At 44.4% G+C, this 21849-nt stretch overlaps 1 protein-coding gene across 3 annotated transcripts in view; it reads left to right on the forward strand.

The window, feature by feature from the left end:
* LOC126194703 (A disintegrin and metalloproteinase with thrombospondin motifs 16) overlaps positions 1-21849 on the forward strand; it is a 504959-nt gene that overhangs the window by 314134 nt on the left and 168976 nt on the right. For all 3 annotated transcript variants that reach the window (XM_049932938.1, XM_049932939.1, XM_049932940.1), the window contains exon 5: positions 16338-16436. In XM_049932938.1, coding sequence (XP_049788895.1) covers positions 16338-16436 — 99 coding nt within the window. The remainder of the gene's footprint in view (positions 1-16337; positions 16437-21849) is intronic.

Below are 21849 nucleotides of genomic sequence, written 5' to 3' on the forward strand. Positions count from 1 at the left end.
GTAACGGTGTCAACAAACTGTTCTCTCATTGAAAGGAATGTTTTCGTCGCCAGGTTGACTATCTTCAGGAATAATATGTATACATAAGGAATAAAGATGTAGAATATTAATAAAGTTTTCGTTATTTAAAATGCTTTAAGAGTTTTCACATTCAGAAGCATTACTTTTCATCACGCCCTCGTTCACTCTTTCGTTCATAAAATTCAACGAGTTCTGTTTTAATGTCGCTAAATTTAAATAATAATAGCAGCGGTTTTGGAACCTTCAATTCGGCCGGTTTTCCGTCATTATTAAGAGAGCTAAAGCCTTACCTATTCTGGATACATTTGGCAGTAACGAAGTGTAAATCATATCTTGATTCGCTATTCCTAGATTTCCAGAAGGCTTTTTACACCGTACCTCACAAAGGGTTTGTAATCAGATTGCGTGCTTGTGGAATACCGTCTCAGTTATGCAACTGGATTCGTGATTTTCTGTCACAGACGCTACAGTTAGTAGTAACTGGCGAAAAGTCATCGAAAAAAACGGAAGTGATTTCTGGCGTTCCCGCAAGGTAGTGTCGTAGGCCCTCTACTGTTCATTATCTATATAAACGATTTAAGAAGACAATGCGAGCGGCCTTCTTACGTTTTTTGATGGTGATGTTGTCGTTTATCGTCTAGTAAAGTCACCAGAAGATCAAAACCAATTGCAAAACGATTTAGGTAAGATACCTGTAAGGTGCGAAAATTGGCAATTGATTCTAAATAACGAAACTGTGACGTCATCCACATGAGCGCTAACAGGAATGCGTTAAACTTCGGTTACAACACAAAAACTATCAAATCTAAAGACCGCAAATTAACTAAATACCTAAGAATTGGAATTACGAACAACTTAAATTGGAAATAACACAGAGAAAATGTCGTGGGGAAGGCGAACGAAAGACTGCGCTCTGCTGGCAGAACTCTCAGTAGATGCAAAAGAGCTACTAAAGAGACTGCCTACACTACGCTTGTCTGTCCTCTTATGGAGTACTGCTGCGCGGTCTGGGATGCTTACCAGATAGGATTAACGGAGTAGATCAAGAAAGTTCAAAGAAGGGCAACACGTTTTATATTACTGAGAAATAGGGGAGACACTGTCATGGACATGATACAAGATTTGGGGTGGAATTCACTAAAATAAAGGCGTTTCTCGTTGCAGCACGATCTTCTCACGAAATTTCAATCACCAACTTTCTCCACCAACTTTGATGACGCCGACCTACATAGGGAGAAACGAACATCATAATAAGCAAGGGAAATCAAAGCTCGAAATATATAGAGATATAGGTATCTGTTTCTTCCGCGCGCTGTTCGGGAGTGGAATAATAGAGAATTATTGTGAAGGTGGTTCGATGAACCGCCTGCCAGTCACTTAAGTGTGATTAGCAGACAAGTAGATGTAGAGGTTAAGGTAACGCAGGAAGGAAGGCATATTTCGGTTTAACTTCCTATCTAAGACGAGGTCATTAGAGAAGAAGCGCAAGCTTGCTTTGGGGAAGGAATTCTAGAGTGATATTTTCAAAGGAAATATCCATCCATTTGTCTTGAGTTACTTAGGGAACCCATGGTAAGCTTAAATCTGGATGGCAGGATGGTGATTTGAATCGTCGAATGGAAGCTGAGTGTCTTAACCAAAGTGCCCACAGTGCCACACTGCTCGATGATGAAGATTAATGAGAGCTGCAGAGTACGTTATGCAATACTGTCTGCTTCAGATTTTCTGCTCCATAGCGATTTTTTTGGATAGTATCCACAGCAAGACTCGTTAAAGTAAATAGACTTACCCTAGCCCCTACGGAGAGGTAATTACTTATTGGAGAAACTTGGGCTTAAACGGTATGCGATAATTAATGATAAATAACTTTGAGTTCTTAATTAAAGGATTCCATAACTGTTGTGTAATCTGGAGATTCATTATAAGCAGACATATTAGAACATTTACCACTAATCTTTCGATAAGTTATTCATAAATTATATTTGAAAGAAACTCTTTCAAATGTCAGCCACGGTTTGTCCTTGAGCAAAACTAGGTTGACGCTGTTTGTCTATGCTTTCGTCCGATAACTTCCAGTCGTACTCCGCGTCGAGAGCGACAACATTCGCTGCGGCAGGCCGAGTGAAAGGGGTTCGTATCTGACATAAAAACCGAAAGAAATCACGTTAACGAATCGGAGCGGTCAGAAAAATGGCGGCTGCTTGTGTAACGCCGAGTCGCCGTGTCCACACAAACGCTCCACCCTTTCCCCTCAACATGAACCTGTTTAACATGCAATAAATTGAAATAGAGTCAATCGAATCAAATCTAGTCATACATTATGCGTAAATCAACCTGGTATATGTAGTAGAATGTTTATTTTTTCGTGAATTTCATGGAGCATAGACCGGTACGCATTAGAAACACATTATATAAGAACGAGGGTTTGAATCGATTATGGCGAGGTTAATAGAGTGAGATTATGGCTTGGTCCTGAAGTGAACTGGAACGACAATAGAAACAAAATGAAGATACCTTACCGTACTGTTATTGCCCGACACGAAAAATAACATACCCTCATCCTATTTTAAGAAATACAACAATCAGCCACTGTTATCCTCGTCTTATTGTTAATTCCCCGTTTAGCAAGAATATTTTTCTTTGCATTGCTTAAGCATGGCTAAGCTCACTTCTGATTAATGAACTCTTGTTTATTTAGACATGCAGTTGACGATTTCGTCATTTATTTGACAGACATACACTTTGTGACCAAATGGTTTCGGACATTGATTCGTGGCAAAGATGTCGACTACGTAACTAAAACAATATGTAGCCTCCTTCTGCTGCTATTGTACCGTTTCATCTTCGAGTAAGGATTTCCCTGAATTCTCACACGCCGCAGGCGAGATTTACTTCCATTCTTCTCCCACAACTATTTCTAGTCGGTATTTTGGATCAGGCGATGGTACCTCTAAGAGTGCAAGATAATTTTGCAAGTTTTTGCATTTTATGTTTCGTGGATAGCCTTGATATTAGAGGGAAACTGATGTTTCAAAATGCTTAGTCTTACACAAAGAGACTTGCTGTTCGCTATACAACTCTCACGAAAAGAATGTATTAGTTAAATCAACTTCTCAATGTTGAATATCACGACCAGGTCAGTGTGTCTCTTTTCCCTGTGGAGGTGACAGGGGAAGATTCCGCAATGAAAACTCTTCACCACTGACGCTATACATCGCCTGTGCGTATCTAACCTGAAACAACGATCTTGGAGGAGCAGTTTGCACGTTATAGTACCAGCGGCTTGCCACCGTGTTACATTCCACTTTTTTATTATTGCATTATATACTCTACTCAGAAGCTCTTGCAGCTCAGTTTCAGAACTATGAAGGATTCCCGAGTTTCGATCTCTGTAAAACTATAGTTCGTCTTATCTTCCATGTCTCTACAGAACTGTCACTTTGGGACCTGTACGCTCTCTTCTAATTCTCTTTTCATGTTACGTGCTGATTAAGAGTTCCCTAAATGCATACTATTGTTAGACGACGCATACTCACAGATTCACAACCATACTGTAAAATCGAGTAACTTAATTTCTCATTAGTTGAGCGAAAAGACGTACTATTACTCAGCACATCCATGATGTCGAGTAGATTTCCGTTGTGTTGGGCTTACCACATCGAGGTATTCTATGATATACAGATGCAACTCAGTTTCTTCTCTATAAAAAAAACATACCATAAGAGGAGACGGCGAGAAATTTGCAGTACATGCTAACAAAAAACAAAACTATGTTGTAAGGCTCATGATCATATGGCGCAGCACTTCCTTCGTCAAGGACTTACAGTAATTGTTCAACACTCTGACAGTTACTACAAGCAGATCGAAAGAAAGACAAGGACCATTAATTTTTCGTTTTTCGAAACTCTGTGTGAAAAAACAGACCACAACAAGCAACTGTCAACGCCGTATCCATTGCCGGGTTCACCTTTCGAGATTGAAACCACAGTTGAAAAGATAACATCTAAACAGCTTGCACAGGGAATGGCCAATCGTTTTATTCGTCCTGTACGGATCTGCACCTTTGATCGAGGCGTAGCCGGTTTCTCTGTCACAGGTATCTGCAAGAAGTCACTTTGGCAGATCAGCGCTCCAGGGTGTATACCACACACTGTTGAAGTTCTTCTAACTCTCGTTCACAGCAGGAAGAAGTGAAACAAATGAGACTGTTGACTCTAAAGAACTGAAAGTCCACAATGATTTATTCGAATTCGTACCTGTTCCACGGGTAAGAAATGTATAAATATACCTCTTTGCATGAGGTTTCTTTCTGTAACGTACCATAGGTATACTTGAGGCTAATTACCACAAGGACTGTAATCCACTGTCAATGAGCAAATTAGTTTCTCTCCCATGCTGAACCATATTGATAAACCGTCGTCAGTTTTACGAAGTAGCACTGTTGCTGGTACTATTCTTGCCTGTGCAAGTATGACAGCCCAAACCGTAAAAAAAAAAATAGGCTTGTCATACCTTAACAAACTGTAAGGCATTGTCTCTACTTGGCTACGCAAAGAAGAAAAAAAGTAGAGCTATGTAGGATTCTGCCCACTCGTCTCTTATAGGGTGCCTAATGGATGCTGCTTTTTCGGATAGTGTGGTGTGTGTACTGTAAGACCTTCAGTACACACACCATCAGATTATTTGACCTGTCGCTCTAACGAAGTAGGCGAGTGTCAGCAATATGTCTCGCGGTCTTATCGTGGCGTGTTTATCTTCTGCCATTAGGTCAGACGATAGAAATGCCACTTGCACGCTTAGAGTGGCAGATTGACGGTGACCAACTTTAAACAGAACTTGATTAATTTTCACACACATTTATTAAAATAATAACAAGCATAAAAATTACTTAACTTGGTTCTGGATGCTATTTACAATTGGCAATCTGAAGTTCCTTTGATATTGGTACGTTAATCTTATTCTCACATATATCTCTGATACCTGACAAAAGTGTCTATACATTTATCTTCATGGCTATGTACAGGAATATGGTAATCTTATTAAGCGCAGACTGAAACTTGACTATAGACTGGTACAGACAAATGTAGAACTCGTACAGACTGGTGTAGACAAATGCAGACTGACTAATCGGAGGTCTGTACACTCGTTATAATACCTCGAGCGTTCATGTATCACTGCGCGAGTGTGATCCGTGGGGAGAAAAGGTTCTACGTTAGCAGCAATCCTCATTGGCTACGTTACATATTAATACGCGCATCGGCGGAAGCAGAATTTGGTCCGTCTCTTTGGCAGCGCCATCTCATAGTGCGGAGACGGACGAGCGCTGCGCCTGCGCTGTTGTGCTTAGCGGGGCGCGCTCTAGTGGGAAAGTTGTGTACGCGCTGACTACGCGGAACTATGTACACAACAGATAGCTATACAACAATTCAAGCAAATCACATTAATGGTTTTAATTACAATAAAGTAGACTGACAATACTTAACTTTGGTTTAGAATGTCGTGTCGCAAGCTATTGGCGACATGCAAATAATCAATGTCTTTCGCTATATAGAATATCCATGCAATAAATGGATACGGATCAGAAGTAAGAGTTCTTCTGGTGCTCTCTTTTAGTCCGGATCTACTAGTGCCCGTCTTTTACCGTCTGGCCGAGGCTGGCAGGAGCGGCGCTTGTATTCTCTTCGGATAGAGGCCGCTCCTAATGTGGTGCGGTCCTAGTCAGCGAACTATTGGCTGACGTCTCACAGCCTTCTCTGCTCTTGCGTTCTTCATCTTCGTGCCGGCGCTTGTCGTTACGCCGGAACAAGCTACATGTAGTAAACTGCAATTGGAGGTTATTAGTGCACTTGACACTAAAATGTACCTTTGCAACCGTGCGTCGTCAATGTTAATTGCATTCTACTTGAGTTTTTCATTGCCGATCTTCGCCGTGTGCAGTTGTTAATTGTGTTCTACAGGAGTTTTTCCTCAGTGTTCTGTGCCTATTGAAATACGATTCCATCGTATTAAATCGAAGTTCTTTATTCAAAAACACCTTGAAAGTTTCTGTTTTGCAGCACTTAACAGTTGTACTACAAACTCTCGATAATATCAAGAATATTACTAAAAAACATATTTCTTTGTAATGTCACGATTTACTGAGCTATTCCGAAACTGTTATAAAACTGTCAATTCCACAAGGAAGTGTACGCCATAATTTCGAATGTAAAGTCCACAGAGACATCTCTGGTAGTGGACTCGAATATGTAATCAATACGCTTTTGCACAGCGTATAGATAAACAGTGTGAGAGTTGAATGTTTTGTTTTGGCGGTTACAGTTTAAAATGAGTGCAAAGTATCTGAAACGTCACGAGGCAGTGTTCCTTGTAAATCATCCAAAGGGACGAAAGCTCTCATATGGAGCTACTGCTAACATTCTTAGAAAGTCAAAGACATTCGTTGCGAACTGGGTCAAACGATATTTAGAGGATGGAAACGTGGATGATTTACCTGAGAGAGGGCTAAGGTGTTAAGCTATGGCCGATAATGGCGGCGATTGGATTAATTATTAGGTAATTGTGCAATTAGTAATAATATATATTTTCAGGTAAATATATATTTATAATATTGTCTTTTCTTTCACAGAGATAACGGCGTACACTTTCTTGTAAAACTGACTGTATGTAATATATGTAGTGCGAAAAACGACTAACAAAGGGAAGTTAAGGAAAAGCTGACGACTTCAGATACGCCACGACTAAACGTGAACATACTGATGCTAAGATGAGTTAGTTTTTGCAACAAACATCATAGATTTTTGGCCTATGTTATCCCGTGCTAATTCTGAAATCGTTGAGATAAGGTATTATAAAATGTAGGTTTCACCCTTCGGAAATGAGACGTACTTCTTCAGATCCTTGAAGGAACGAATAATAGAAATGTTCACATCCGATTATATGTTCATGAGAACGCAATATATATGCTACTTGATCACGTTTTTAAATATCAAGCATTAAGGGATACCTTTCCTCTGTACTTTAAAAATAAATGCAAATTATTTGCCTTGTGATTCAATTTTTTCGTCGGTTAGTGAGCGATGAGAAGGGTTTAATTACGAGCATAGCATTCCGACTGAAAAGCAAAGACATTGCTTACTAGCCACATGGCTCATGAGCAGGTGCAGTGAAAGAAGTGGAAGCGAATAACACGCTCTTCTCCATTTGGGATGAACGAATTTCAAATCTACGTCCGGTAATTTAGGCATAGGTTCTTCTCGGTGTCCCCAAATCGCTTGGGACAATGACCGGGACGATCTCTTCCTGAAAGACACGTCCGGTTTCTCCCCTCGTCCTGGCCCTATTAGAGCTCGTGCAGACCCTCGAACGATCTCGGCGTCGACCGGACGTTAGACACTAATCTTCCTTCATTTCTTCCCCCTGTGAATAACGTTAATGGCACGCCGCCGCGCCAATGTGTGACGAAGCTTCTCTCCATAACTTTTGTTCCTTGCACTGCGACAGGACAACGCGCATTATTTTCAGCGTAAATAATATCGTAATCAAGTTGTAATCCCACGCTTGCCGGGACTACAATTTGCTTTGTTGATAAATACACTACTGACCATTAAAATTGCTACACCAAGAAGAAATGCAGATGATAAACGGGTATTCATTGGACAAATATATTACAATAGAACTGACATATGATTACATTTTCATGCAATTTGGGTACATAGATCCTGAGAAATCAGTACCCAGAACAACCTCCTCTGGCCATAATAACGGCCTTGATGCCCCTGGGCATTGAGTCAAACAGAACTTGGATGGCGTGTACAGGTACAGCTGCCTATCAGCTTCAACGCGATACCACAGTTCATCAAGAGTAGTGACTGGCGTATTGTGACGAGCTAGTTGCTCTGTCACCATTGAGCAGACGTTTTCAATTGGTGAGAGATCAGGAGAATGTGCTGGCCAAGGCAGCAGTCGAACATTTTCTGTATCCAGAAAGACCAGTACAGGACCTGCAACATGCTAGCGTGCATTATCCTGCTGAAATGTAGGGTTTCGCAGGGATCGAATGAAGGGTAGAGCCACGGGTCGTAACAAATCTGAAAAGTAACGTCACTGCGAACAAGAGGTGACCGAGACGTGTAACCAATGGCACCTCATACCGTCACGCCGGGTGATACGCCAGTACGGCGATGACGAATACACGCTTCCAATGTGTGTTCACCGCTTTGTCGCCAAACACGAATGCGACCATCATGACGCTGTTAACAGAACCTGGATTCATCCGAAAAAGTGACGTTTTGCCATTTGTGCACCCAGGTTCGTCGTTGAGTACACTATTGCAGGCGCTCCTGTCTGTGATGTAGCGTCAAGGGAAACCGCAGCCATGGTCTCCGAGCTGATAGTCCTTGCTGCTGCAAACGTCGTCGCACTGTTCGTGCAGATGGTTGTTGTCTTGCAAACGTCCCCATCTGTTGACTCAGGGATCGAGACGTGGCTGCACGATCCGTTACAGCCATGCGGATAAGATGCCTGTCATCTCGACTGCTAGTGATACGAGGCCGTTGGGATCCAGCACGGCGTTCCGTATTATCCTCCTGAACCCACCGATTCCATATTCTGCTAACAGTCATTGGATCTCAACAAACGCGAGCAGCAATGTCGCGATACGATAAACCGCAATCGCGATAGGCTACAATCCGACCTTTATCAAAGTCGGAAACGTGATGGTACGCATTTCTCCTCCTTACACGAGGCATCACAACAACGGTTCTCCAGGCAACGCCGGTCAACTGCTGTTTGTGTATGAGAAAACGGCTGGAAACTTTCCTCATGTCAGCCCGTTGTAGGTGTCGCCACCGGCGCCAACCTTGTGTGAATGCTCTGAAAAAAAAATGGCTCTGAGCACTATGGGACTCAACTGCTGTGGTCATTAGTCCCCTAGAACTTAGAACTACTTAAACCTAACTAACCTAAGGACAGCACAAACATCCATGCCCAAGGCAGGATTCGAACCTGCGACCGTAGCAGTCGCACGGTTCCGGACTGCGCGCCTAGAACCGCGAGACCACCGCGGCCGGCAATGCTCTGAAAAGCTTATCATTTGCAAATCACAGCATCTTCTTCCTGTCGGTTAAATTTCGCGTCTGTACCACGTCATCTTCGTGGTGTAGCAATTTTAATGGCCAGTAGTGTATTTTAGAATTGTGTACTGAGACAAGTAGTATTAGGTGTCCTCCATATTAGCTCTATAGCCTCCTCATTGCACGTCAATAACGTCTCACCTCTCCCGTACCCCTGCAAATACGACATATATGTTGATGACCTCCAGCTACAAACAAGAGGCGAACTCCGAGAATGTCAGTGCTGGCTTTTGTAAACCGTTAAAACAAGCACAGAAATAGATTTAAAACTCAAGCCATTAGAAACCCAATGGTCCTAATTTATTATTATAGGCTAATTACCCCGAAAAAGTCCTAAATGTAACAGATGTAATTTTCTCTTCCTCTGGGAAGAGTGTAGAAGTAGAATTAGACGAAAATGTGAACACCTCGCAACAAGGCATCTCTCCTAGCGCTATACAAAGCGGAAGAGCTGTTTCCTTTCGACCCGAAAACAATATTACTCTAAAAGCTAGTACTTCCAGAAGTTGACTATAATGATGTTATCATGCAAGGACATTTTCAGTAATGTTTGCAAAGTTTGAAGCCGGTGATGAACGCTCACGTAAAATATAGTTTCGAGGATCGTCATTCTGATCATATTTCACCGTTTCCTTCACAGGTACTCCGGCCCCGACCAGGTGCTGCCTGCTACAACGTCTTATCAACACACACAGTCCCTTCGGTCTCTCCTCGATCTTATCACAGTAGAAACTTCCGTTCCATCAACCCCTTCTCTTCCAGCCCACCACAAAGCTACATCCTGTAAATCACTTTCGTGGGAAAAACCCGAATTAGGAGCGATCTCCATCACTGTAGCGGAGAATTAAATCAGATCTCTTGTTTTAAAACACAGCTAATGATCTACCTCGCAAAAAATATTGAATGCCCTTTATTTTGAGTCCATTGTTTACCACAGTGGAACTGATTGCCCTTTTTCTCATCAGGCATTTCCCTTATCACAAAGCGTCTAGCTTCGGCAGTCTATCCGCAGTTCTTCTCAAAATTCATTCCGCCATAATATCTCCCTTTTGAACCATCGTTTGTATTTAAAGTTGTATTTTCTATTGTCACTATTATAAGTGTATTAGTGTAAGTATTGCTACAGTTTTTAGTTCTAAATTCGTTTATATTGTATATCGTATTAATTATTGTACTGACACCGTAGAACTAGAACTTTTTCTGCCTTAGGTATATAAATAACTGGTTCAAATCAAATCATCTTTTTACTATCTTTATCATGATTTTTGATCGAACGAGCTCATTTAGGACTGTACAAGGCAGTTAGAAACATTGATCGGCCTCCTTCTGTGCCCACGTTTTACTCTTTTGCTGTCAGTTGTTTTCTCTGTTCAGGCCAAGTTCTTCTGATCTCCTTCGGTTTTTGTCCCTGTCAATTTACTGTTATTACTACTACACTGAAGAGCCAAAGAAATTGCTTCACCTGCTCATATCGTGTGGGGACCCCACGAGCACTTAGAAGTGTCGCAACACGAGTGGACTCAACTACTGTCTTAACTAGTGTTGGAGGGGATTCGCACCATATCGATGATGTTTCTTTGAATGGTTCGCACGCTGACACTTGTTGATGGGCTAGCATTGAAATCTGCAACAATTTACGGAAGGGTTGCAGTTCTGTCAGGCTGAACGATTCTCTTCAGTCGTCGTTAATCCCGTTATTGCAGGATCTTTTTCCTGCAGCAGCGACGTCGAGATTAGATGTCTTACCATTTCTGCTATTCATGGTACACTCGTGAAATTGTCGTACGGGGAAATCCCCACTTCATCGGTACCTCCGAGATGGTGTGTCCCATCACTCGTCCGCCGACTATAATACCACGTTCAAACTGACTTAAATCTTGATGAGCTGCCATTCTAGCAGCAGTAACCGATCTAACAACTGCGTCTGGCACTTGTCTTAAACAGGCTTTGCCGACCGCAGCGCCGTATTCTGCCTGTTTTCACATCTCTGTATTTTAATATCAGTTTCTTTGGCGCTTCAATGTAATTACGCTATTACAATCATTACTGTTATTTGATGAAGCTGTAACGCAAAATGTTTCGTACGAATAAAACTAGTCCGATGTAAAAGATGGCGGGAAGAGCCGCGTTTTGTCGGGTTAATTAAACAGATACTGAACACTATTGTTTCATTATGAATTGTTTTTATGCTTAGGTACTTGTGCCCATGATGAAGGCTTCCAACTTCTCTTGTCTTGCACTAATCCGCTCGTATAATGTTTCTCATTAATCGATGAAAATTTATTTTATTATCTAACTTGAGTAAGTTTCCGAGGCTAGTCATTAAACAATCGTAGTCTCTACTGACATTTCGAAAAAGAAAAGAGCTTTTTGGGCCCGAAGGATTTCCTTGTCTGTAGTGTAGCGTTACTTGTTCTCCACTGTGTTTGAAGAGGAAACAAAAATTACTTCGCCGCAAGGACGAAAACCGTATTTGCAGATCGTAGCGGATAGCGATAACTACTAATAGGACCGGTCACGGCGCTGTAGAGCAGACCCGTGACGGCCGGCGCAGCCTTCAAAAGGAACCGTTAAAAAAAAAAATAAGGTTATGTCTGCGCCACGGCGCGGCAGTCCGGGTAGCGGCGTGGTATCGCGATGACGGCGGAACCCGCCTGTTGGTCGTCGCTTGTCAGGCCAAACGCAGGGGAGGTCGCGAGCAGGCGCTGCTGCGGACAGGGGGACGAGGCGAGGAGGTGGCGAGAAGGCAGCCGACGGCTGGGCGAGCGCGGCGCTGTCGGGTTGTCGTCGCTCCGCCCGCTTATGTGAGAGAGAGTCTTCACTTCCGTAATGAAGTAACGAAGCCAACGTCGGAATCAGCAAAACCACGGGCGAGAGAACCTCTCTAGTTGTCACCTTCTACTTAGGAAAGTCATGAAGTTTTACACCAAAGAGCCAAAGAAACTGGTATAGGCATGCGTATTCAAATCCAGAGATACGTAAACAGGCAGAATACGGCGCTGCGGTCGGCAACGCCTACAAGATAACCAGTCTCTGGCGCAGTTCTTAGATCGGTTACTGCTGCTACAATGGCAGCTTATCAAGATTTAAGTGAAATTGAACGTAGTGCTACAGTCGGCGCACGAGAGATGGAACACAGCATCTCCGAAGTAGCGATAAAGTGAGGATTTTCCCGTACGACGGTTTCACGAGTGTGCCATGAATATCAGAAATCCGGAAACATCAAATCTTCGACATCGCTGTTGCGGGAAAGGATCCTGCAAGAACGGGACCAACGACGGCTGAAGAGAATCGTTCAATGTGACCGAAGTGCAACCCTTCCGCAAATTGCTGCAGATTTCACTGTTGGGCCATCAACAAGTGTCAGTGTGCTAACCGTTAAACGGAACATCATCGATATGAGCTTTCCGAGCCGAAGGTCGACTCGTGTACCGTTCATGACTGCACGACACGAAGCTTTACGCCTCGCCTGGACCCGTCAACACCGACATTGAACGGTTGATGACCGGAAATGTGTTGCCTGGTCGGACGAGTCTCGTTTCAAATTTTATCGAGCGGATATATGTGTACGCGTGTGAAGACAACGTCATGGGGACCCTGCATGTCAGCAGGGCACAGCTCAAGCTGGTGGAGGCTGTGTAATGGTGAGAGGCGTGTGGAGTTGGAGTGATATGGGACCCCTGATACGTCTAGATACGACTGTGACAGGTAAAACGTACGTAAGCATTCTGTCTGATCACCTGCATCCATTCATGTCAATTGTGTCTTCCGACGGACGTGGGCGATTCCAGCAGGACAATGCGACACACACCACACGTCCAGAATTGCTACAGAGTGGCTGCAAGAATACTTTTCTGAGTTCAAACACTTCCGCTGGCCATCAGACTCCCCAGACATGAACATTATTGAGCATATTTGGGATGCCTTGCAATGTGCTGTGGAGAATAGATCTCCACCCCCTCGCACTGTTACGGATTTATGGATATCCCTGCAGGATTCATGGTATCAATTCCCTCCAGCACTACTTCAGACATTAGTTGAGTGCATGCCACGTCGTGTTGTGGCACTTCTGCGTGCTCGTGACGGCTCTACGCGATATTAGGCAGGCATACCAGTTTCTTCGGCTCTTCAGGGTATATGCACTATCTGATCAAAATTATTCGGGTACGCCCATGTAATGCGGAACTGGCCTCTAGATGCCACGAGGGGCACACTGGCCGCTACTAAAGGAGGCGGAATGTCTCATGTTGTCAATAGGGAAGCAGCAGCAGTAGGATAGGGCAGACAGGAGAGCCGAGTGACTTCGAACGCGTAGTAGTCATTCCATGTCATCTGAGCAACAAATATTAGCAGTATTACAATTCTTCTAAGGCTAGCCAAGTTGACTGTTGGTGATGTGATTGTGAAGAAGAAACGCGAAGCCACACCCGCAGCTAAAGCACGGCCAGGCAGACCTCATGTACTGAGTGGACAGAAACCGTGGAGCATTGGGGAGAGTGGAGAATCGCTCGTGAGTTCCTGCGTGCTATCAGCAGTCCAACCAGCACGATGACTATTCAGCGGTAGTTAAAAAGCAGTTCAAAAGTCGAGAAGATCCTCACGAGGCACATATTCTGTAGTCAGTGGTAAGCGGCACTTGAGATGGTGTAAAGTGTGACGTCACTGGACAGTGAATGACTGAAAACGCTATACTGTGTGGCAATCCTATGGATCAATTATCGTTCGAAGAATGACTGAAAAATGTTATCTGCCAACATGTGTAGTTGCAACAGTGAAGTATAGAGGAGGTTCCGGCCGGGGACTGGGTGTTTGTGTTGTCCTCATCATCTCATCTTCATCTCATCACCATTCGGGTAGTGACGAGACTGGAAATGGAAAGACTGGAACTTGTACGGGCGCTGATGACCCCGATGTTGAGCGTCCCACAAACCAAAATTATCATCAGAGGAAGAGGATGTGGTGTTACGGTATGGGGGTGTTTTCGAGGTTACCACGTGGTCGCCTTATTACGCTTAAGGAAACGCTACATGCGGAAGGGTATGAACACATCTTATAGGATTGGGTACTGCGCACAGCAGAGAAACGGTTCAGAGGCGATGATTGTATCTCCATAACAATGCACCCTGCCATAAAGCAGCATCTGGGACACAATGATTGTGGACAATAACATTCCTGAAATGGACTGTCCTGTCCAGAGTCCCAACTTGAACGCATCGGAACACTTCTTGGTATGAGTTAGAATGTCGACTCAGCTTCCGACCCCAGCGTCCAACCCTACCTTCTCTGCTTTCGGCTCTTGCATAAAGTTGGGGTGCCATTCCTCTACAGACATTCACACACCCCATTTAAAGTGTCCCCAGCAGAAGTCAAGCCGACAGAGGCGAAGGGTGAAAACACCCCATGTTAATATCTAATGATACATGCCAGGATACTTTTAGGTACATACTATATCACCTTGAAAAAATCAAAGTGCGACCATGCAAGTTTTTAAAGGTGCCACCCTTCTCTACAATTCACTTAAGGCAACTAATTTTCCCTGCAATGAATGACTTGGCGGAGATTTTGGTTCTACAAGTCTGTTGGATGTCCGGAAAACGTCCCACCTCTAAAATCACCTCTTCATCATTCTGAAAGGTTTCTTCGTCCAAGGAAAGAGAAAGAAGTTATCGGGTCCCATGTCAGGGTAGTATGGCGAGGGGGAGGGGGGAATTGACAAAATTTGGTAGCCCAAAAAAGTATCACCTGTACCTGCCGTGGAAAAGACACATCCCTATGTGCAGGGTGGTCAAAATTAAATTAGTCCGAGAAATGTTTACAATAAGATTAACACGGATTTGACACTTCTTAATCATCATCGCGGGATTTATTCACTACAGAGGCCATTTCGCGCCAGTTTACTAAGTTTTACATTTCAGACTTTTCTGGATGTTCTGCCAAAACACTGGCGGCCTTAAACTCTTGCGCAAACAGTTTCGCGAAGATTTTCCGCGAATTGTGCTTCGCATAATACTCGACAATGAACACGCACTCCTTTGTCGTGATATGCATTTTATTCAGCTGGTCGTAAAAATGTCTGGTTCTCTCACTGATCCAAATGTAGTGACACAGCGAAGTTCTCGGGGCAGAGCAATAACGATTTCGAGCGTTTATCTATGATACGCCGGTCTCCTGTTCATCAACAAGGGTCAGCCTCATAAATATTTTACGGGCCACTTTTTTTTGCCTACCCTGTACAATTTACCGCAACATTCCGTCTCGATAGCCTCACGCAGCCTCGTCAGAATATTTTTGCAATACGCTCTCGTGACAGTTTGCTCTCTATGAGCATAATCTGTTAGAGCCATGCCATGGCATTTCCAAAGGAACACGCAGCATCTCCTCGTCCATGATGGCTGGGTGTTCACCCTTTTCCGCGGTGGTCAGTACTCATGTTTCCACTGCTTGCATCGCTCCTTTGTCTCGAGTTCATAGTAATACACCCAGCACTCGTCCATGGCGATTAGGCGGCTGAACAAATCATCTAGGTTGGCCTAACACAGCTATGACGTTTCTGCCGCTGCGACACTTCAGCAGGCATTCAGGATGGCTGCGAGTAGTCCCGGAAACCAGCGGGCAGCGGCCCTCGTCCTGTTTAAAATGTCGTACAAGAGGTTGAAAACTGATCTACGACTGATTCCACTTTTTCCACTATCGCCTTGCTTGTGATACTCACTAGGACCTCCGCTTCTCTCGCGATTCCCGGTTCTTCACAGAGAGAAGGTCTGCCATTTCATTCTTCGCCGTTCAGAATTGACTGACAACACTGGAAGCGCCTGCGCCACCAAACCACCCAGTCATATGATGCTGCATTGTTACCGTACACTCCAATTTAGCATAGCTTGTTGGAGCATTTTCTCCTTCAAATGCAGAAAACGAATAAACACATTTTATTCTACTTTGCCAGTGTACTGCACCATACTTGAAGCGTTATGGCCACTCCTCGTACTCTAAGGACCTTCAGAATTTAACACATAATTCTAGGTATTATGAATGCCATTAGTATTATAGATACTAACCATAAAGCAAAGTTTGGCGAGACATCCTTTCTGTGGCTACAGTCATTTAGGCTGAAGTTCTCTGAACGCTACTTGTCTAGTTTTATTCTCCAGCTATTCTTGTAGTAACGGTGTGACGTTCACGTTTCAGGACGCGGATGAGGAGCCTCTGGGAGACGTGTTCCAAGATGAGGACAACCAGGCGGCGCTGCTGCTGCGACGGGACGCCGCCGACGGCAAACTCCTGCTGGTGAGTACAGTCCACTACTGGCCGGCGGACGTCACGGCGTGCTTGCGATGGCAACACGCGGGCGTAGTTTTCATATCCGCACCGAGCCCTAATAATTTGCTGCTGCGAGCTAACGAAATCATTAATGACTTAATTCCAAACTTCCAACGGTACCAGAACTGCACCGCCGTCTTCGTGATGTCTACCACGGGACGAAGACACATGTGTACGTCATAACTGAAATAAATGAAACAGATAGTCCGGCCGGATTGAAGCTAACATCAGTTACGTTATCTGAGATTTTTTATCATCATTGTTGGTCCTCGGACATCAACCATTCACCAAGCCATTAATACATCAAGATCGAACATAATGTATCACACAAATTACATTTCAGAGATAAGCGTAACGCCTGCTCACAAACGCACACACACACACACACACACACACACACACACACACACACACACACACACACGATAATGTCCGTAACAAAGAGAATGAACAAGACTGCTAGTGAAAAAAATTCAGCACAAAACATCGTGTAAGTATTTAGGGGTAAGAAACGTTATGAAATGGGATTACGTCAATTCATTACTACAGCACGCGAAGGGAAGACTTAGTTTTGTTGTAATGATTCTGGAATTGAGCAATGTATCTATAAAGGAAATCACGTAAAATAAGCTAGAGCGACCAGTTCTAGAGTATTTTTCCAGCTTTATCAGGACTCATGACAACAGACATCGAACGAACTTAGAGAATCGCTGCTAGAATCGTAACAGCTCGGTATAGCCTGTACCAAAGTCTGACAGAGATGACCCGGAACTTAAATAGGAGTGCTTACAAGAAAGACGATGTAATTATCGCGAAATCCTGTCGCATCAGTGTAGAGAAAAAAAATCGAAAAAGACTGTGCGATCATTAAGCCGTCAGCATCGAATATCTCGTGTAGGTATCATGCGAATAAGATGAAAGAGATTAGGTGGGCACAGAGATATATAGGCACTCTTTTTTCCTTCCTCAATACACGAAGGAATGAACGTCTATAATATTGTAACGAAGTACCCTCGGACATGTACTAAAAAGTATAGTGCGGAATACGTACACTACTTGACCAAAGTATATGGATACCTATCACTGGACATTAATATTGGGCCTGCCCATCCTTCACCTTTATGACGGCTTGAAACCTGCTAGGGATACTTTTCAACAAAATCTCTGAATGTGTGTGGAGGAGTGGCAGCATATTTTTCTCAAGAGCCGAAACGCTGGGGTATGGAGCGAAGTCAACCCAAGTGCGTTCCATTGGCTTCAGGTCGGGGCTCTGGACAGGACATTCAACGAATGTTATTTTCCACAAAATATTGCCTCACAGAAGCTGCTTTACGATAGAGTGCATTGTAATGCTGTTAGTGACCTCCTCCGACTGTTCCACTGCTATAAGCAGTACACAACACTTTAAAATGTGTTCATATCCTTGTGCATTTAGTGTTTTATTCAGCACAATAAGAGGACTAAGCATAACCAGGAAATACGACCCAAACCGTAACACCACCTGCTCCCTGCTTCACTGTTGCCTGAGACACGATGGCAGATAATGCTCTCCACAAATTCGCCAATCCCAAACCCTTAGATCGCATTACCACAAGGTGTAGTGTGATTCGTCACTCCTTTCCAGTCAACCACTGTCCACTGCTGCCGCTCTTTACACACCTTAAGCGCTTCCTAACATTGACTAGAGAAATTTATAGCCTATGAGCAGCTGCTCGATCATTGTAACTCATTCTTTTTAACTCCCTACGTACAATCACTTTGCTGGCTGGTCTGCTGGTATCATTTTCGAACTCACGAGTGATTCCTTCCACTGATTTCATGCGAGATTTTACAACCACTCTACGCTGTACTCGATGGTCCCTGTCCGACAGACCATGAAGTCTGCCTTGCCTTGTTTTACCTATCGTTATTCTTTCGCGTTTCTACTTCACAACAACATCACCAGCAGTCGACCTGGGCAGCTTTAGAAGGAAAGGGATCTTCACGATGGATTTGTTACTCCAGTGACGTCCAGTGACCAGTCCACGTTTGACGTCACTGAGCCCGCATGACCCACCCACTCTGCTGTTACTGCTCCTCAACTAACAAATGGTTCAAATGGCTCTAAGCACTAAGGGACTTAACATCTGACGTCATCAGCCCCCTACACTTCGAACTACTTAAACCTAACTAACCTACGGACATCACACACACATCCATGCCCGAGGCAGGATTCGAACCTGCGACCGTAGCAGCAGCGCGGTACCGGACTGAAGCGCCTAGAACTGCACGGCGACAGCGGCCGGCCTCTACTAACAATACGATACTCCCTGCCTCCGCCTACAGTGACATCTAGAGGTCAGTTTCGCATTAAATAGGAGCGTACGGACACTTGTGATCAGATAATGTAGAAGTAGACATATTCTTAGGAATCCTAAATCTAGATTCCAACATTTAAACATTAAATCATGAGTTGCTCAACGGATAGGAAAAAGAATATATGAAACATCCCAAAAACTAAAACTAAACTCCGCCCGAACAGGCCACGAAGGCCCAACGGTACCGACCGGCCGCCGTGACATCCTCAACTACAGGCGTCACTCGATGCGGATATGGAGAGGCATGTGGTCAGCACACCGCTCTCCCAGCCGTTGTCAATTTTCGTGACTCAAGTAGCTGCTCAATTGGCCTCACAAGGACTGAGTGCACCCCTCTTGCCAACAGCGCTCGGCAGACCGGATGGTCACCCATCCAAGCGGTAGGCTGGCTCTGAGACTATGCGCCTTAACCTCTGAGGTCATCAGTCGCCTAGAACTTAGAACTAATTAAACCTAACTAACCCAAGGACACCACACACATCCATGCCCGAGGCAGGATTCGAACCTGCGACCGTAGCGGTCGCTCGGTTCCAGACTGTAGCGCCTAGAACCGCACGTCCACTCCGGCCGGCTCCAAGCGGTAGCCCAGCCAGACAGCGCTTAACATCGGTGATCTGACGGGAACCGCCATTACCACTGCGGCACGGCCGTTGGCCATATGAAACGCCCTGGCAGGTCAAAACTTAACGCAGTCCCCGGGCTCGTACCCGGAACATTGATTTTTGTGGTTAATTTTTTTAGCGACTGAGCTATTTGGGCACGACGCACGAGCCCCGTCTTGGCTTACATTCTGTCTGTGCAACATAACACACTTCGCTACAGGGTGAAAGTTTCATTTTGGAGAAAAAGGCAAAAAAGAAAAAAAAACGCTAGGCTGTGCCTAAACCATTTTCCCGCCATATAGTCTTCCTTCCAGCAGCACTATTACAGTGCGGAACGCAAGGCAATTTGTATGTAATTTGGAAAGTAGGGGAAATGTGCAAGTGGAATTGAATCTCTGTGGACAGGTCGTCATCAGAGCCTGGATTGCTCAGTAGGTAACAGTACTCCCCGCGAAAGACGCGGCTAATAAAGTCCCTGTTCAGCGAACAGTGTTAATCTGGCGGTAAGTTTCAAAACAGGGCACACTCCGCTCCAGAGTGGAAGACTCACTGCGGAAGTAGGAATCCATTGCTTAACACCATAACTTTTGTTGCTGATGAAGTCTTCATACTACTGGGCTTCTGTTGTCCACACTTGACTACACGCTGTGGGTGTACCAATTGCTTCTTGTGACTGCCCAGTACACGAGATGCTGATATGCTTCGGTGTCCGCACTCGCACAGGAGTGGTCGATGAAGGTGCTGTCTAGATCTGACTTGCTTTAAGCGAAAACGAAATATAGTACCGTGAAAGCTACTGCGATACACGCACAGCCATTTCACTGCCGTAGTGGAATGTTCGCGATAATTTCCGCATAGCGCCGTCCCATGTACTGGTATGAAACACGCAGTTTGCTGTTCTAACTGGTTCTAATTTGTAGCCGCCCATGTGGAGTAGGTCTACGTGCAGAGCCTGGTCGTAATTTCTTTCTCACACTGCTCACTGTCATCTTTACCGCTGTGCCGACAACTTCTTTTCGTCTTATGTGGCAATGCTCTTTCACATCATAATTTTACCAGCTGTTCTAGTTTTTGGAATATGAGGGAATTCCAAGTATTGCTGACTGAATGGTCGTTTAGCATAATTAACTGCATGGTCGTCTAGCATAATTAAGGCTTCACTCGAGTTGATAGGATTATGATTGTGTCGTCATGTATTTCCAGCACATTTAAGCCCCTCTTCTACTGCCGTACGTTCTACTGCCATAACAGGCGCCTCTAGGACGAAGTCTTAATAGCGTGTCCCGTTGTGTAATTTCATAACATGGTGCACTACCCATACCTCCAGACGCACGCATTCCTTCCGTATAGAGGCGTGGCGCATTTTCCCACTTTGTAAGAAAATTCTCCAACAGTTTTGTATTCATGTTAAGATCCAGCTAAGGCGTATGTACTTGTATGTACTTACCTATTCTTCTATTCCGATTACGTATACTGAAGTCATGATTGTGGGAGGATGCTACAATCCTGGAACGCGATGATAAGAAAACCTTGAAGAAACGACCAAAAGTGGTGAGGCGCAGCGTTTTGAGGAATACATTACAACCCACTACGGCTGGCTCCCGCAGGGACGGCGAAGCAAAGACCGCTCTAATTACAACGGACACAAAGTCATTTAAGCAGTCATTTTTCGCCCGCTCCATATGAAAATTGAACTGAATGAAACCTTAATGCGTGGTACAATGGGCGTACCCTCTGCTACAGTGAGTCGCAGAATTTATAGATGTAGATGTAGGTGTAGAACAGTGCTACGTGTTTTGGTCAAAGCAAATGAAAAGCTCGCGGATTTGCTTTTGAAGTGTGAGGTATGGTAAGAAACGTGGCACGGAAGGAAATAGAGATAAACCGGTTATGGACTGGTGCTGAGGTGAGAGATATGCCATTTGCCGAGAAAGAATATTTCATTTACTGTTTCTTCCGCCGTTGCACTTTTATTGGGATTGCATCATCAACAAAGAGCACTATTCATAATGCGAAATCCCATTTATACATAGCAAGCTCAGAAGCGGTCCCAATATTGAAGCTCGTGGAGCACGATGCACGCTCTCCCTCCATTTCTCACGTAATACTGCAGTTCATTTAATGTGAAGGCATTGGATCATTCCGAGGGAGACAACTTGCAAAGAGATCACGTCCGGCAAAATGATGAAATCGTATGCCTACTGGACATGGTGTGCCTGTAATTAAATGGCACAAAAAATTTATGATGATGATGATGTCGTGTGACTGGGGCCTCCCGTCGGGTAGACCGTTCGCCGGGTGCAAGTCTTTCGATTTGACGCCACTTCGGCGACTTGCGCGTCGATGGGGATGAAATGATGATGAGTATGACAACACAACACCCAGTCCCTGAGCAGAGAAAATCTCCGACCCAGCCGGGAA

The sequence above is a fragment of the Schistocerca nitens genome, chromosome 7 (assembly GCF_023898315.1).
Source record: "Schistocerca nitens isolate TAMUIC-IGC-003100 chromosome 7, iqSchNite1.1, whole genome shotgun sequence".
Taxonomy (NCBI): domain Eukaryota; kingdom Metazoa; phylum Arthropoda; class Insecta; order Orthoptera; family Acrididae; genus Schistocerca; species Schistocerca nitens.